General features: G+C 34.8%; 1 protein-coding gene and 1 pseudogene across 3 annotated transcripts in view; both read left to right on the forward strand.

Moving 5' to 3' along the window:
- Positions 1-1,388: 1,388 nt before the first annotated feature.
- The window catches only part of LOC125402934 (UDP-glucuronosyltransferase 2B17-like), a 32,367-nt gene continuing 15,324 nt past the window's right edge, over positions 1,389-18,431 (forward strand). Inside the window, exons 1-6 of one of the 3 annotated variants that reach the window (XM_085691693.2) lie at positions 1,389-2,195; positions 3,637-3,785; positions 5,141-5,272; positions 12,358-12,445; positions 12,918-13,137; positions 14,446-14,527. In XM_085691693.2, coding sequence (XP_085547819.2) covers positions 1,472-2,195; positions 3,637-3,785; positions 5,141-5,272; positions 12,358-12,445; positions 12,918-13,137; positions 14,446-14,509 — 1,377 coding nt within the window. In that variant the 5' untranslated portion in view covers positions 1,389-1,471 and the 3' untranslated portion in view covers positions 14,510-14,527. The remainder of the gene's footprint in view (positions 2,196-3,636; positions 3,786-5,140; positions 5,273-12,357; positions 12,446-12,917; positions 13,138-14,445; positions 14,528-18,431) is intronic. The other 2 variants (XM_085691694.2, XM_087908911.1) reach the window with 2 other exon arrangements.
- Positions 5,279-8,541, forward strand: LOC148121125 (DNA-directed RNA polymerase III subunit RPC10 pseudogene; annotated as a pseudogene).

The following is an 18,431-nucleotide window of genomic DNA, read 5'->3' on the forward strand; positions in this document are numbered from 1 at the left end:
AGTTTTCCATTCCTTGCACTGGACATTTTGATAACAGTCTATGATTCCTGAGGCTAACAACATCCCTACATTTAACAAAACCTCTTCCAACCCGATGGACACAAGAGTATGCATGAGTATGAATGTATTCTTAAGAAAGCCTATATGACAGTGTTTCCCTACTGATTCTTCTAGTGACTTTGGTTCCATTTGGTACACTGGGGAAGAGGTAATGGAAACAAAAGAAAATGAAAGAAATGGATGACACTAAATCATGAACTCTTTAAGTTGATGAATTAAAACAAACATGATATTCTTAAACACTTAAGTTCTTTCCACAATGTACTCTGTGTGTTCAATTGAAAACCCCTTCTCTTTGTTTCAGTGTCATCATGTGCCACATCTGTCATTCATTCATAACTCCACTAATTCTCCTGTAAACCCTAGCATCACATTTAAAAGAAAACAAAAGGTGCAGCTCTCTCAGTTACACTACTTTGACTTCATGATTCTTGATGTGTGGCTTTAAAACAATTTAAATAATTCAATATAATTTTCAATGTTAAAAATACCCTGATCCTATGATCACTTGATTACAGATATTTACTTAAATCTAAGAGCTTGAATTAGTATATTTTTTGTTGTTCTTCTGATCCTAGGTCATCCAAAAACTAAAGTCACATGTCAAATTCAAGAATCTGCATGTGCAATCTTACAGAAACTGATGACCTCAGGAATTTTGGTCATAGCATTGAGAGGAAGGAAGGTAGATGCATGCACTCATCTACCTTTTAGAGCCTTTGGGGACTAGATTCTGATAACCAATTATTCAACTACTTCTTGGACTTATGAAAAACGATTGGACATGTAAGATGAACAAACTGACTGCTTTAGCAGATAATATCACTCAGGGTAGTCTATCAACTGTGAGTCAAACAACTCAATTGCTAGTCTTATATTACCCCAGGGACATGTATAAGAACAGGATCTTGTCTATCTTCTCCAAGGACTTCAGTCAACAGAGTTTGTTAGGTGCATTACCAAGCTATTTGAGAAATTATACATAAGTAAAAATGTTCATTAAATTCTTTTGAAAATTTCTTTAAAATGATATCAATAAAATACTAATAAGCTGTACAATTAATACATCTTTGGTTCTGTTTTGAGAAGAAATTTCTGACTATCCTCTAACTAACCAATGTTCTTGCTACTCTTCCAATATCTTAGAAACAGAACAGTTATGCAACCAGGTCATTGACTCCTGAATTTGCATCATTACAAAACATTTGTCATTAAACATTGACATGCAAATATGAATATTTAATATTTGCTTTTACTGTCTCCATTAGAACATCAGTTCAATGTGGTCATTTAGTGCCTTTGCCTTGATCAACTCCAGTTATATTTTAACTCAAGGCTTTTTCTTCTTAGATATCAGGATAAGCTATGACACAGGGGACACACTCTGAACAGAAGACTTTGATGACTCAGGATGACTGTGAAGTGGATGTCTGTTCTGCTGATCCTGCAAATGGGTTGTTACTTAAGATCTGGGAACTGTGGGAAGGTGTTGGTATGGCCAATGGAATACAGTCACTGGATGAATCTAAAGACAATACTGGATGAACTTGTACAGAGGGGACATGAAGTGACAGTTCTGAGACCTTCAGCTTCTATCTTCCTTGATCCCCAAAAGTCACCTGGTCTGAAATTTGAGAGTTTTCCTACGTCTATCAGTAAAGATGATCTAGACAAGGTTTTTACAAAGGCTGTGGATGTATGGACTAATGAAGTACCAAGAGAATTGTGTTTATCCTTCTCTCCTTTGCTACAAAACCTGTTTGAGGAATATTCTAATAGCTATCTAAAGATTTGCAAAGACACTGTTTCAAACAAACAACTTATGACAAAACTACAGGGATCCAAGTTTGATGTCCTTTTTTCAGATCCCATTGCTCCCTGTGGGGAGCTAATAGCTCAACTTCTCCAGATCCCTTTTCTGTACAGTCTTCGCGCCTCTTCTGGCTATACAATGGAAAAGTTCAGTGGAAGATTTCTATTCCCTCCCTCTTATGTACCTGTAATTATGTCAGGACTAGGTGGTCAAATGACATTCATGGAGAGGGTAAAAAATATGATGTGTATGCTGTATTTTGATTTTTGGTTGCAGATGTTTAACGAGAAGAAATGGAGTCAGTTTTACAGTGAAACATTGGGTAAGTTTTGTTTCTCCTCAGTAGTTCAATGACTTAAATTTCAAAAGTATTTAAATCTATAGTCATGTTCATGAAGTGCAAAATGAATTTGCCTTTTATAGGTGATCAAATGTAATATGATATTAGTTACCAAATGCACTGTAAAAGCTTACATTATTGATTAAAGAGAAGCAGACATCAGACCTGATACAGGACATTCTGCTGAGATACAGGGCTGCAAAGAGAAGCAAGTAGACTTTTCTTAAGTGGTCCTTCACTCATTTTCCTGTAATTTTTAATCTATTTTAATAAGTCACTATCTAGTTAAGCAAACTATAATTAATGTATATTAAGGAATGAATTGTTTTACACTTTCAATAAGTATATAAAATTGAAATTATTTTCTCTTGCATAGGCAACTCTCTTTATTTAACACTAAACTGTGGAGTCTGAAAATATAACCAAAATGTTCAGAGTTTCTTTCTGTTCATTTTGAGTACCTGAGTTCTGTTCCTAGCACCCACCCAGTCCAGTGTCTCAAAATTGCCTGTAATTTCTGCTTCATGGGACCTGTTGCCCTTTTATGATATCTGCCGATTGATGAATAAACTTACTATATATTTCCTCAGACAAACATATACATAAATAAAAATATAAATTATAAAATATTTTCTCTGTATTTCGTAAGGAATTCTTTACTCTTATAGATACTATGTTAGTTCCAAGACTTAAAAGTGGAACTGAGGTTTCTACTAACACCATATTTTTTATTGTATACTTTCCTAACATCCAACTTTTAAACACTACAGAAGCATGAATACACACATACAAGGTCTGTATTTTTTAAAGTCCTGTTTTTTTGTCCTCTTAAAAAATATTTCATAGCTTAGATTGGCCAAAATCTCTATTCTCATAATTTCTGAAAATATTGTGATTGTTTTTGTAAGATAAGCACCATTAAATTTCTTAATATGATACAAATGTAGAAGCACTAACCAAGAAATTCTACAATTCATAAACTTTACAGCTCCTTTAGCAAAACAAGGAAGAAGGAATGGCTACAAACTACAAGGATCCGGGGGAAGTCTGGCCATGGACTTTTGACTCTGGAATGTGTGTTTATATTTGCATTGTTCCTTTTAAAGATCCAGAGAGGAGTAAAATGTGTGCTCTTTAAATAGTGGCTTAGGAGGTATTACAAAAACTATTTCAAGTTAATGTAGAAACATTAATTAATTCTTACAGTTTGGTTTAAAAAAAGCCCAAACTGGCATTTTTGCATATTATGTGAGCAACAAATCATTACACTGCAAATTATGTTGCATATCAATAAACACTGGTTTTTAAATGCACATGTTCCATATCAAGCATATTTTCTTCCACCATTTAAGGAAATATGTTTTATATTCAAATGACAATCATTCAACTTTTCTCCTTCTCACTTGCTCATTTCTCCTTCTAGGAAGGTCCACTACCTTAACTGAGACAATAGGCAAAGCAGAAATGTGGCTCATTCGATCCTACTGGGATTTGGAGTTTCCTCGCCCAACATTACCAAATGCTGACTATGTTGGAGGTCTCCACTGCAAACCTGCTAAACCCTTGCCAAAGGTAAATACATTCTTTAGATCTCTTTCTTATTTGGTGTCCTTTCTAGTGAACATGATTCTACAGTTTTCATTAGATTTTTCTCCCAGGGATAGAGATATATAGGAAGTTGACTTAAGCATCCTACTAAGTAGGAGGTCAATAAACTCAGGAAATAATGTGATAGACCTGGGAAATATTCCGATCAATGAATTAAATATGGTCAGTTAGAGTACTTAGGTGGTTAGCAATTGGATAAAGTCCTTTCCTAGCAATTATGAAGACACATGTTTGAATCACAACATCCAGGTAAAAAGCTGGGTGTCCCAGCACAGTGCAATGACATTAGCACTGAGGTTGCAGACACAGGTTGATACTGGGAGCTTGGGGCCACTAGTCTTTTAAAAAATGATAGGATTTGTGTTCAATGTGAAACAGCCTCAAATCCTGTGTTGAAGATCATTAGAGGAAGACATTACATTTTTACTTTTGGCATCTATGTGCTTAACAAAGCCAAGGAATCTCCCCAGCAACCCCGACACACACACTTTCATACCCACACGTATAAGCACACATATGGGCAGAGACACATAAACACACATACACAAACACACACATTACACCCACGTATACACAAACACACATGCACAAACAAGCAAACACACATATAAACACATGACCAACGACACAGAAATTAAGTCAGTTAGACTCATCAATCAAAAACTGCTCATCACCAAAAGTTATGATTAACATATCCTAAGGAATTGTTTAATATCCGAACAAATAGATCAGACATAATTCTCTCCAACCAGCATATTTATATGTTAGCTTTGAAAATACCCTATTCATACACAATATCAGAAATTTTTTGTATATTTTTATCATGCAGTTATGATTATTTCACAGATTCAAACCATTGTATTAATCATGAAGGAAGTTTGTAAAAATTACCACAATGTACATAGTATAACTGAAATATTATTTTATCAAGCACTAGTTAATAATATCAAATCAGCCATTATATAAGTAAAAGAAAATAGCAAGCGAAAAAATAACAACCATTTCTGTAAGCAGAAACTTTGTAAATGAAACGACAATTTTTGAATGCTTATAGAATATGCTTACATTTTTGAGTTTTAATTTTGCCAGAGAAAAATATTTAGAATATCTGTTGGACAATGTGTGAGTATAGTTTGTGTGGATGATTACGAAGTTCAAAGTCTTTGCTATTGACATGTTGACCTTTTCTACATTTTAACATCACTATACTAAATATTCTTATAAACACTTCAGTTTTTATTCTCCTAGTTCTTCCATTAATGTTTCATAAGTGATTATTCTACAACTGTATTTTGTCATGAAGAAAATTCTCTTCACAGGAAATGGAAGACTTTGTCCAGACCGCTGGAGAGCATGGTGTCGTGGTGTTTTCTCTGGGGTCAATGGTCAGCAACATGTCAGAAGACAAAGCCAATGAAATCGCATGGGCCCTTGCCCAGATTCCACAAAAGGTGAGGGGAAGTATTCCATGGGAGGTGACTCTATACTAAGTCTGTGAACGTCCTTAAAAGGTCTGATTATAGAAATGATTGTGTGAAAGGTAAAGTTTTAAGGAAGCTCTAATTTTCCTTAGTCAAACAGATATCCATAACAGATGTTTCAATACTGCAGAAGGTGTTTTTGACTGAGAGTGAGTTGGATATAAACACAGTGATCAATATGGGCACATTCTGAAATTCTGGCATGATGATGACATTGCAATCAAGAGTGTGTAGACATAGCTAAATTCTTCAGAGTCACTTGTTCTATTTGTTCATTACTTAAAGTCACTGCAAACATTAGATTTTCAGGGGTGAGTTAATTTGTATCTAGTATTTCTACTAGAACAACAGTAAGCAGGTGTTGAAAAAGTTTGAAATGCAGCATGACTCTGAATCCTAATTTTGAAGTAGGCCTCTTCAGTGTTCAGTTGAAAGGGCCATTTAAAGGAGGGGAGCCTAGGCTCACCAACTGTCAAACAAAGTAAATTTTTGGCTAATTGAAAGAAAATGCAATAAAGGAAAAAAGATCTACTTTTTTTGTTTGGCCTGCCAGTATTTGTAGGAGAAATATCCAAAGGAAAAATAGAAACGGGTGCTTCCCTCATGGTGATGTCTGCATCATAAAAGATGAAACTCACCTCTCTGCTCTTAACCAGTCAGAGTGAAAGTCCTAATACACAAGGAAGAAATAGAGAGCTTGTGTCTAGGACACTACACAATATACAAATGCCTCTTTTAATTTAAAATCAAATAATTAGAATTCTTCTGTTACCACATAGGTTATGTTAACCAGGAGGGTCCCACGGGTAGGGAATGAAGGGTGAAGGGAAAACCATGCAGCCAGGTCAACTTTGCAAAATTAAATAAGGACCTTAGCAATTTTTCCGAAGTTTGAAACTAACTAATCAAAGCCCACCCAAGGGAAAGACTTCCTCACAGGCTCTAAATTATTTGCTGCATAGTATTGACAAATAATAGGGGATTTTGTTCTATCTTGGGTAAATACAATCCATTAATATCAAAATGACATCCCTTATGGTTGAATGAAGGAACAGAAAAGCTAAAATGCATCTTATTATGGGGATGAATGTGTATAGTAAAAACTATTTTTTACAAATGTAAAACTATTAAAGGCCACTAATAGCTGTCTTTAGGTAAACCAGCCTGTAAAGCTCCCATTGGCCACATAGTGGCATTAAAATTTCATAATTCAGAGCTCCAGACAGTAAGAACCTTTATGTTCAAACTGTAGCAATGCTTCTCTTCTTTCCGAGCTGAGGAAACGGGCTGATTGTGGAGGAAGGAGAGCGTTGCCATCGCTTTGCCTGTAACACTTGCCCTTACGTGCATAATATCACATGCAAGGTAAAAAACCGAAAGTATCCAAAGCTGAAAGAAGTGGAGGATGTGCTTGGTGGAGCAGCTGCCTGAGAGAACGTGGACTCTACCGCAGAGCCGTGTCCAAAATGTGAACATCCCCGTGCCTATTTCATGCAGCTTCAGACCCGTTCTGCAGATGAGACAATGACCACCTTCTCCAAGTGCCACAATGCTCAGTGAGGACATCACTGGAGAGACTAAGGGCAGGACTTACTCAGCTGCAGCCCTGAATTTTGTGTGCTGAAGGTCTTTGCTGTGTGATAGGAAGCTAACTCTTCTGTGGTGGAGGACCAGGGTGAAACAGGTCATCTGCAGGTCAGCAGATAAAGACCTTAAGGCACAGGGGCCTCCGTTCCTTGGGAAATTCACATGAGGATATTCACGTGGCTTCAGGTTCTATTCTATTCCTTCATCCTTTGTATTGATATAGTGGGTACTACCATTAGAACTAGAAACTTGGTTTATAGCCAAGGATAATCTTGAACCCTATCCTTCTTGCCTCTGTCTCAGAAGTATTAGAATTATAGGCATGTGAACTATGTCCATTCCACTCAATGCTGGGGATTGAATTCAGCCTCATGCATGCAGACAAGTACAGATAAGTAACTCAGTCATCTGAGCTAGATCTTCAGCCATTTAATCTTTAAGATAATTTTTGTTTTTTTTCTCTCTAGAAAAATTATAAAAATATCCATAAAATCATTAAAAAGCACTTTAAAATTCAGGATTGACATGATACAGTTTCTATGATTAATAACTAAACAAACCTATGTTATTTGAATTTTCTGAATAACGTTTATAGAAATTTAAAAGTAACCAAAAATATTTTCTATTTCCAGCTAGGGAGAAAGGGCCACAATAGAGCCTAAGCCTAACACTTACAAAAGTCTGTGTTTGAACCACATTCAAAAACCTATTAAAAATCTCAATAAATTTTAAAAAAATTTCATAAGTCAATCAACCATCTACATTTACCTGAGTATTTTTTAATTACAAAACCAGGAGAACTCCAGAGAGAAGGGGGATTCCATGTGTCTGCTTTTTACTGTTCTCTGATGACCTTGTGAATATCCTGTATCTTTTCCTTAGAAATCAGCCATCGAGATGTCTAGAAAGGGTCAATAGGTATTTATATAATTTATGACTCCTATGAAATGTTAAGTCATACTTATGTCCCCATGTCTTTGGAAATATAGGCCCCATAATCTCTTGCATCTGTTTTCCTAGTGTTTTTCATTTTTGACAACTTAAACTTTCATTAGAATTTTGATTGTGGAGAATGGGTATCATTAGATGTGGGAATATAGATCTCTGCATGAGTCTCTTGTAGAAAGCCTCTTTACCAAAATTAACCAGAATATGAGTAACACAAGGCTGGAGGATTTTCTTTATGTCTTGTAATTTTGTAGATGATTCTGTTTCATCTTTTAGAACTCAAAGTTTCCAACTTAATTAGGGTTGAATTTACCCCCCATAACAAGTCATTCAGGTGCCCATTATTCTATGGTTATAATAGAAACATCAGTCTCATCATAGCTAAATAATACTGTAAACATTTTTTCATTTACTTTTAAGTCCAATGATGGTTTATCATTTTCCTTTAGTAAGACTCTTAAATCTACATAGTCTTGCTTGTATTGAGTCCTTGCTCACAAACCATGTTTATTTGTGAAAGGCTTTATAGACATTAGTAAAAACTGCAATTATCCTTCTGGTTAAAGGACCAATTTGTAGGCACTGTATTCGTGACTGCAGTTTCCCCTGTTAAATCTTCATCACTGATTCTGTATGAACTATGATTGCATTCATGGATAAACTACTGAAACCCAATAAAAGTCCAACTCTTTGAGGCAGTATAAGTCCCCAATATTCTGTGTGTAACCTTAAAGGACATTGAAGAGAGGAAACAGTAATACGTAAGGGCGAGAACTACTAATAGCAGCACTTCCTTGAATGACATCTTGAAAAAAAAAAGACTAGTTTGATTATAATCTGAAGTCTGACATCAATGTTGTTATTTTTGCCTTAAAAGCCTCTAATTTTGTGGATTCCTTAGGAGACCCCTAAACATATTTTCCTACTGTTAACTAGTATTGTTTTTGTTTCCAGGCAATGTATTCCCATCCTTATCAAATCTGTTTCAACATTTCTTAACCCAATGTTTTCTTTCCTTGCATATAGTGTAAAACCTGGAACTCATTGAATCTGAACATACAATTGTAGGAGCAATTTACATTGCTTCTTCAAGTAGTCACTTTGCTAACATCTATTTTTGTAATGCATAAATGTTTATATCAGCTAATTTTGCTCTTTGATTGTAGATCCCTATATTCTAAAGTTAATTAACTTCGGAAAATCCAGAACATTTTCTATCTCTCTTTGAGGCATGATTAATCCTTGGCAATCTTTATCAACGTTTTCAAAAGCTAAGTGTTTTAATAATAACGCTCGATTTTTTCCCCTTCTGCTAAATTTTTAATAGCATCTTTGAGTTTCTCTATGAAAACAGCCATAAGGCAGAGAGGAACTTTCCATTTTTACTACTTTCTTAGGCCTGATCAGATTCCATTTCAGCTAAATCTAGGAGGCCATAGCTACATCTCTAATGTGGGAGAAGCTGTCAAAAGCATATTATGCACCTGATAATCTATTGATACCAATCTACCAATCTCTGTCAGCATTTCATATGTGATATTTAGGATTACCCCAGTCCTTGCATTTGAACTTTTTATGGGCTTTCTCTGCAAATCACACTTGCCACTGAAGAAGTCTGAAAGGGTTAAGAACCATTTTAGCAAATATATGGAAATCATACAGCAACCGTAGTGCATTATTGTTCCAACCAAAAAGATTCATAACGTCATAAAGCAGTAGATCCACAGAAAGAGCAAGCCTTCCAAAAATCCTTCATTTTATCCATGTGTAGCCCATGCTAAACACTTTTATTTTGTTGAAATTACACTGAAACACCAAGCTGAGCTCATGAGGTCAAGGAATTGGTAAATTAATTTCTTTTCCTCTCATGCCATAGCTTGTCAAGGTTGTAAACTTAAGCTTTTTCATAAATTCTCAGAAATCCTCATCAAAAAGTAGAAAGAATGCAAGGTTAGGTTGAATATCAGATTACTTACCCTATGCATCAGGAGTGCCTTTAGAGAATACAGGAAACATTTTTAAAGGAGACTCCAAAGATTGAGCTGAGGGAGCCATCACCCGCATAGTTGACAGTGGTGCTGTATTTACTTTGATATTACCTACAATGGGAAATTTTTCTCAATTTTCCTTCTTTCCTAATTTTATGATGTTATCAGCAAGTTTATATTTATGCAAGGAATTAGTCATTTCTTCCTCTTGATTAATAACCTCCTTATCTTCATTTAGTATTTTATAATAATTCAAATGAATGCCTAAGTGACCCAAATTAAATGGGGATATCTTCCCCTTATTTATATGCTTTTCCAATATTCATTCAACTATGCGAGATATTTCTTCATCTAAAGCACTTTCTCCTGGAAACTTGAGGTTATAATCATAAGCAATAGTTAACTCTAATCAGAGAATCAGACAATGTACAATTTGAGGGTTTAGAAAGGTCATATGATCAAGAATCACAGGAGTTGAAGTTGTATACAATCAGTATGACAAGCCTGTGTGACAAAAAAAAAGTTTTTCCATAGAGTCTTGTTTAGGATTTTATTGCTATGTAGAGACAACATGATCATGGCATCTGTAATAAAAAATGCACTTAAATGTGGTAGCTCATTTAACCATTATCATTATAAAGGGAAGTATGGTACTATGCAAGCAAACATGGTGCTGAACCTGAGCATGCTACATTTTGCAGAGAAAAAGGAAGTCCCAAGTTTGAATTTAACAAAGATAATCCTGAGGATCTGCCTCTTTCACAGGCTCTAAAACCTTTCCTGCATAGTATTGACACATAATAGGGAATTATGTCATGCCTTGAAAGTAATAAATTGCAGATATCAGAGTTCAGTTTCTTATGAATAAACGAAGACAGAAAAAACCCAAAATGTACCTTATTATCAGAATGAATATGTATAGTATAAAAGCAATCTTTTAAATGCAAAACTATTAAAGGCCAATCTTTAACAATAACTGTCTCTAGGTAAACCAGACTGTAAAGCTCCCATTGGCCACAAGGTGGCAATAACATTTCAAAAGTCATTCAGTCATGTTCATTTTCCAGATTATTTTTTAATTATAAAATCAGGAGAATTTCAAGGAAAAAAAGAGGTCTTTATGTGCCTATTCTCCACTGTTCTCTGATGACCCTGTGAAAAGCCCATATCTTTTCTTTAGAAACAGACCAGACAGGGTCACTAGATTTCATTTAATTTTGACTCTTATGAAAAACTCAAGTCATGTTTATAATCATGTCCACGTGGGAATATAGGTTCCATAATCCCTTGTAATTCTTCCTAGTCCTTTCATTTTCAAAAACTCAGTAATTTCTTTAGCACTTCTGCTTGTGAGGTTGACTGAAAGTTACACTGATATAAACTTGAGGCAAAGAGATCTCAAAGCCCACCCCATAGTGACTTACTTTATCCAGCAAAACCACACCTCCTGATATTGCCACTCCCTTAGGGGTCCATTTTCTGTCAAACCAGAACAGAAATGCACAAAGGGCAGTTTAAACTTTATCTGGATGACAATAGTAAGCAGTAATGGTTAACCTAAAATAGATCCACTCTATCTGTTATACCTGAAAGGAGGGTAAAATACACTGACCAAAAGCAATCTAGCATTTTGAAGAAATTGAGGTCACAAGACTCTTGTCTTGTTTTCTTAGAGTGTTTTCTCAACCACTCAGAATTCTGCTCATGTGACTCCATTTCTGGATCATGTTCCAAAACAACACTATGCAAAACTACTCTTTGGATGGAGAAGATGATTCCATATTGTTATTAATCAACACATTGACATTGTTTCAAAGAACTTCAGACCAAAGAGAATTGTGGATCAGGAATATTTGTCATGAATAAGTAATCAAAGCCTAAAAACTTGAAATTCAATGAAAATAACATATAAGAAGTTAATAAATGTAAAAGACCAAAAGCATTTAAAATATAATAGTGTTAAAAGTAGACTATTAGAACTGTCAAAATATGTTCATATAAAATATTAGTCATTAATAATGTGCCACTCTTCTCTGAGATTGAATTATATCACCATGGGAGTATATTAAATATTTTCATTCATCATTAGCTATCTCATTTGTCTAAAAATCTCTGCTTAGAAAAATGATGATTATGTTCAGCCTGCCTGAATGTAAAAATAAGCACAGACTCTGCTGTCACAATCTTCTTCTCAGTCTCACTAGAGTTCTCAATATTTACCCTTTCTGATGTCTTCATCCATTTTTATGGGAGGTATTTACCTGTGTTATATTTAAACATAAAAAGATCTATTTTTAAAATTTCTCTTTTTAAATTATAATAAAATTGCATCATTTCTCCCTTTTCACTGTTTCTCCAAAACCTCTTATATTCATTCTCCTTGCTCTCTTTCAAATTTATAGCATCATTTTTATTATTGTTGTTACATACATATATGCATATTATATATATTTATACTCCTAAATATAATATATTTAGTCTGTAGAATGCTAAATTTGGTTCTAGCAATAAACATGATCTAATCTTTAACAGGTTCTTTGGAGATTTGAGGGCAAAATACCAGACACCTTAGGACCCAATACCAGAGTTTACAAATGGCTCCCCCAGAATGACCTTCTAGGTAAGACACTCAGAACAAACATATCCTAGTTGACTTCAAAATCCTTTATATTACACTTAGTGAATGTATTATTTATTAAAAACAACAAGTTCTGGTATTCAGTTGATCGCTTTTAACATTCATTTTCTCATAGCTACCATGTACCCCATGTGTTCATCTGTAAATTAGAATTTCATAGTTCAACTCTCAAGTACAAAGCAATTCTGCAAAATATCTCTCTGCAAATTTAGTTTCTTCTCACTGTGAGAGAAGAAAATGTTTCATCCAGGTTATGAATTCTAGAATCTTCACATACCTTTTTTGAGGATGAAAAGTGAGGTGAAACAGAAGTTGTATGGCAAACTAAATTAATAAATTGAATTAAATAAAATTAATCTTCATGTAGAAAATCTTTCAGTTCCTAATACTGCACATTTCTCATTTCATGTCTAAAAATGCTAATAAATGTCAACCTGAATTCGTCTTATTCTAGGTCATCCAAAAACCAAAGCCTTTGTAACTCATGGTGGAGCCAATGGAATCTATGAGGCGATCCATTTTGGAATCCCTATGGTTGGCATTCCTTTGTTTGGAGATCAACATGATAACATTGCCTACATAGTAGCCAAAGGAGCAGCTGTTTCTTTAGATTTCAGAACAATGAAGAGGGCAGATTTGCTCAATGCACTGGAGGCTGTCATAGATAATCCTTTGTAAGTATACCTTTTGAAATGTATATATGTTGGTATTTGTTTATCATTAATTATGATTCTCACTGAAGTCCTAAGGAGCAAGAATTATCCTGAAGGCAAAAATAATGGAGTTACAGAGAAAAATTAGTGTACGATTCAGTGTCAGAGGTTTTTTATTCCAACTTTTATTATTATTATTTTTTATTTCCATGTTGTGCTTTATATTTCTTAACCATGTAAATTATACTTTTCCTCAATGTGTAATCCTTCTACTTAATCCTCCAAGCCGCTTGTCCAACAGGCATATGCCACCAGCTATGGACAATTTTTAATTTCAATTCTTTTAGTAAAGTAATTGGTCAGAGTTTAAAGGATAGTATAAAACTTAAATAGCCAATAAGTAAAGTGAAATAAAATATTGATGGGGAGACCCATTTATTTGTTCCTTGCCACCTACACCTGAAATAATCACACAGAAATTATATTAATTAAATCACTGCTTGGAGCATTATCTCTAGCTTTTCAATGGCTAACTCTTACATCTTAATTTAATCCATTTCTGTTAATCTGAATATCACAATATAGCAGTGGTTTAAAGGCAAAGTTTCAGCTCATCTGTCTCCAGAGTCAGCTCCATGGTGTTTCTCTGACTCCACCTTCTTCCTCCCATGCTATAGGCCAAACCATTCCCTTATTCACTAACCAATAAAAGCAACATACAGTGACAGAAGAACCTCCAACACCATTTTCCCTTTTCTGTTTAAACAAAAAGGAAGGCTTTAACATAGTAAAATGTATTAAATAAACAGTCATCAAGCAAGAATTATAGTGGTGTAGGATGTCCTTCTGTTTGTGTGTTGCTTTCATTGGTTAATCAATAAAGAAACTGTTTGGCCTGATAGGGCAGATCTTAGGTAGGCAGAAAAGACAGACCTGAATGTTGTGAAGAAGGGCAAAGTGGTAGATGTCATAGATCCCCTTCCTGAGATGGATGCTGGTTAGAAACTTCCCAGTAAGCCACTGTCATGTGACAACACACAGATTAATGGAAATGGGTTCAATTAAGACGCATGAATTAGCCAGTAAGAAATTAGAGCTAATTGGCCAAGCAGTAATTTCATTAATACAGTGTCTGTGTGATTATTTTAAGTGTAAGTTAGCTGGGTGGCTGAAACAGAACAAAGTAATCTCGTCTCCCACCATTCCTCCTTTTCTGTTTAAACAAAAAGAAATGCTTTAACATAGTAAAATTACATTCAATAAAACAGTTCTCAAGCAAGAATTATAGTTACAATTTCTCTATCTATTTTATCTTTTATCATGACTAAGGAAAACTATAATTATAAATTCTTCAACTCCATCAAAGACTCCAGAAGGATATGACATTGTCTAAGTAAACAGGAGGTGCAATGTAAGTAATTTCTAAAACTGTAGAATTGAAGGGACATCTTGCTGCCTAGAAGTCACCCAAGGTTCTTCTGTATTGTTGGGGCATCTTTGGCCTACAGGCCCATAGTACCCAGCACACTTTGTCATGAAGCAGGAAATCTTAAAGATACTTCTGCCTATATTGTCAGTTTGCCAGTAACATTATTCTGTGTCCTGCAGAATGTCTGGCAGACTCTTTCATGTAGCAGCAACTCCAAAGAATCATCTCACCTTTAGGCAAGTTCAGCAGTCATTTCTCTGCACATCCTGCATGTCCGTTTATGTGGCCACACAAGCATAGTTTCTTGCCCAACTGACTAACAAACTTCATTAGCAGCCACTTTGATGCCCATCTTTTTCTTGTAGTAGTTTGTGCTGCCAGGTGGAGAGGTATCTCATTGTCATGAAAAGTCCTAATTTCTTAAAACATTCAAATGTCATTTACTGAAGATCTCTGAAAGATTTGAAGAATACCTAAATGAAATCTCTCTCTCTCTCTCTCTCTCTCTCTCTCTCTCTCTCTCTTTCTCTCTCTCTCTCTACATATATATATATATATATATATATATATGTAACATGACTACAAGCTTGACTATTATAGTTGACTATTAACCTATATTTCTTACTTATACATTACATTATTAAATGAACAACACAATCACAATACCTTAATCAAGAGCATAAATATACATATAATTAGTTTGACCTTAGTTTGCATCAATAACTGAGATCTACACAAGTGAAAATCTCTATAGCATATCCCCCTTTAAATATAAAGACAAATTAATAAATAATATTTAGGAATTTGAAAGTAATTTTTCTCCAAACTGCTTCCTGCTTTTTATTGGACAAAGTAATTTTTGAGTGAAGTTCAAAGCAACCTTTCAGGGCTTCTTGGTCTATCAACAACACCAGTCTGGAAGCAATCCATAGGTTCTCAACCTCTGTGAAAACAAAAAAAGAACCTCTTTTCTATGGAAACACATCCTTAAACTCAAATTTGCAAATTGTGATACCTTTATAATATACATGCTGGTTTAGCTTAGCAGCCCATACAATGAAATATCTCTCTGTACTTAGCTCCTTTACAGTCAAAAATATCAAAGAAAATATAATAATTTTACATTATCTTTATGTGGCTTATTTTTCTTTACTCCTTTTACTCTATGACTGTCTATTCTGTCTCTTTAAAGGTTTTGTTTTTTATATGATTTCCTTATTTCCAACTCTCTACACACTTTTCTGTCTCTCTCCCTAGGCTGCGTGCATTTATCCAAGACTGTGATCCATTTAGACATCTTTTATTTCTGAATCTGTCCTATTTTGTATCTATAATTCTTTACTGTCTAGGTGTACTTCTTAAATTGCTCAGTGCTTCTTAAACTTAAACTGCACCATTCCTCTGGTATATATGGTATTATCGGCTTGCCTGCCCAGTCTAAAACTCAAGCTTCACAATTACTATGTTATATATAGAACTAACTGCTTCCTTGGAACAGTCCAGCATGGCAGAGCTGTTTGTTGCTTCTGAGAGCCATGCCCACAGCCCCATTCTCAGGCACACCGTCAGTCCATGCTGCCATTAAGCAAGTTGCAGCAGTATGATCACAAACCCTATCCAAATATCTGTCTCCCAAAAGAGCTAGGGATCACAGTGCCAGCAAGACCAGAAAGCTGGCATTTCACAATGGTCACAACAAAATAAGGAAATCCTCTTGTAAGGGAGCTGCAACACACTGCCAGCAAACAGCAAGAAACTGTGTTAAACTCTATATTTTTGTGTATAGAATTCCTTTTCAAGCTTCCTCACATTTTACATGAATTTTAGTCCACCACACTGACACCAATTTGTTGGAGGGGAGAGCCACTTGTTGGTTCCCAGCTGTCTAGAACCAAAATAATCACACAGAAAGTGTATTAATTAAATCACTTCTTGTCCCATTAACTCTAGCCTCTTATTGGCTAACTCTTATTAATTTAACCCATTTCTCTTGACCTATATCTTACCATAAGGTCATGGCCTACCAACAAAGTTTCAGCACATCTATTTCTAGTGGCTTCATGGCATCTCTCTGATTCTACCTTCCTTCTCCCATCATACAGCCTAGGTTTCCCTGCCTAATTGTTTTTTTCCCTGCCATAGGCTCAAAAGGTTTATACATTAACCAAGAAAAGCAATACATAGACAAAATGAACTCCCACACCATTTCCCCTTTTCTAGATATAGAGATGCTGGAACTTTGCTGGTAAGCCACTGCTGCATGATGATATAAAGATTAATCGAAATAGGTTAAATTAATGTGTAAGAGTTATCCAATAAGAAGCAAGAGCTAATGGGACAAGAAATGATTTAATTAATGCAGTTTCTATTTTTGGTCTAAGCTACCTAGGTGACCAGGTACCAACAAGCAGACCTCCTTGCAACAATGAAATATTAGAGGTAGTACCAGATATCGTACACCTAGAAGTCACAGGAACATATTACAACAGAGAAATTGACTGTTTTGAAAGAGATAGGTAACTTTATGAAAGTTGTAATACATCAAAATAGCATAAACATTAACATAAAAGTAAGTATATGGTTAGATATTTAAATATGCAACCGGTCTTAGGATAAATTTAAATAAGGAGAATTTATTACTATGAAAAAATGAACATGTGGATAATTATTTTTCTTTGATTACAATACCGCTATTCCTATAAGCTAATGCACATTTTTTTTGCTAGCTCTAATTTCTTAAATTAACTCATTTCAATTAATCTGTGTATCACCATGTGGTTTGGGCTTACTAGTAAAGGCCTGATATTTATCTCCTTCAGAGGTTTTATGACTTCTTTCTGACCCTACTTTCTTTCTCCCAGAATTCAGCTTAGTTTTACCTGCCTAGATCTGTTCAGCCCTGTCTTGGGCCCAAGTCACTTCTTTATTAACCAATTTTATTCACAGAATACTGTGATAATACTATGTAATTATTTTTAATGTTCATACAAAAAGATCTACATCAAGTACTTGCTTAGGGACTTATTTGGTTGAGAACAAATATCGATGTCCTACTTATTCAGATTTTGATAGGGTTATGTTTTTGAGAATGACTACAGAAGTGATATTTATTCAGATTTTGCTAGGGACCTATGTTTTTGAGAATGAGTATAGGTTTCCTACTTATTCTAATTTTGTTAGGGACCTATGTTGTTAAAAAGACTATAGGTGTCATCTTATTCGGATCTTGTTCAGGTACACATGTTGTTGAGACTTAGATGAGTTTAGTTTATCAAAGAAACAACTTCACAGCACTTCCCTCTGGCTTTTAAAATCTTTCAATCCTCTCTACTGTCTTATACCACAAAATTTAGTTTTCAGGTGGGGGATGTCAAGTCAGTACCAACTGAGAGGTCTCTGGACTCTACTTCTGAATTGAATGCTCATTCAGAAATAAAAACTTACCTTCCACCATTGGAGAATAAGCACCACCAATAGGTTCTATGTTTAGGGAGTTTCTTTGACAGACTTGGCCAATCTCTTAAAAAGAGGATTTCTCATATTTGGTATTGAGGTTTGTATAAGGTGCTCTTTGACTCTTCGATTGAGTACCATCAGTACAGAAGAGGAAAAAAATCACTAAAATCATATATGTATATTTATGCATAAAACTGTATGTGTTTTGGGAGAATTTAATAAATTATTAAGAGTAAAATTTTTCATGGCCTTTTCTGATATCTTTATTGGTACTTTGTTACTGTCTGCCTTACTTTTGTATTAACCTTCCTACTGTTCCCTAAGGAGTTTACCCATTTCTCATTTCCTAATCATATAAGTTACAAATTAAATTTTAAATAAATGTAACATACAGACTAAGAAGTGATGATTATTTAATGAGAATAAATTA

This window comes from Myodes glareolus, chromosome 8 (assembly GCF_982192425.1).
Source record: "Myodes glareolus chromosome 8, mMyoGla1.1, whole genome shotgun sequence".
NCBI classification, from domain to species: Eukaryota; Metazoa; Chordata; class Mammalia; order Rodentia; family Cricetidae; genus Myodes; species Myodes glareolus.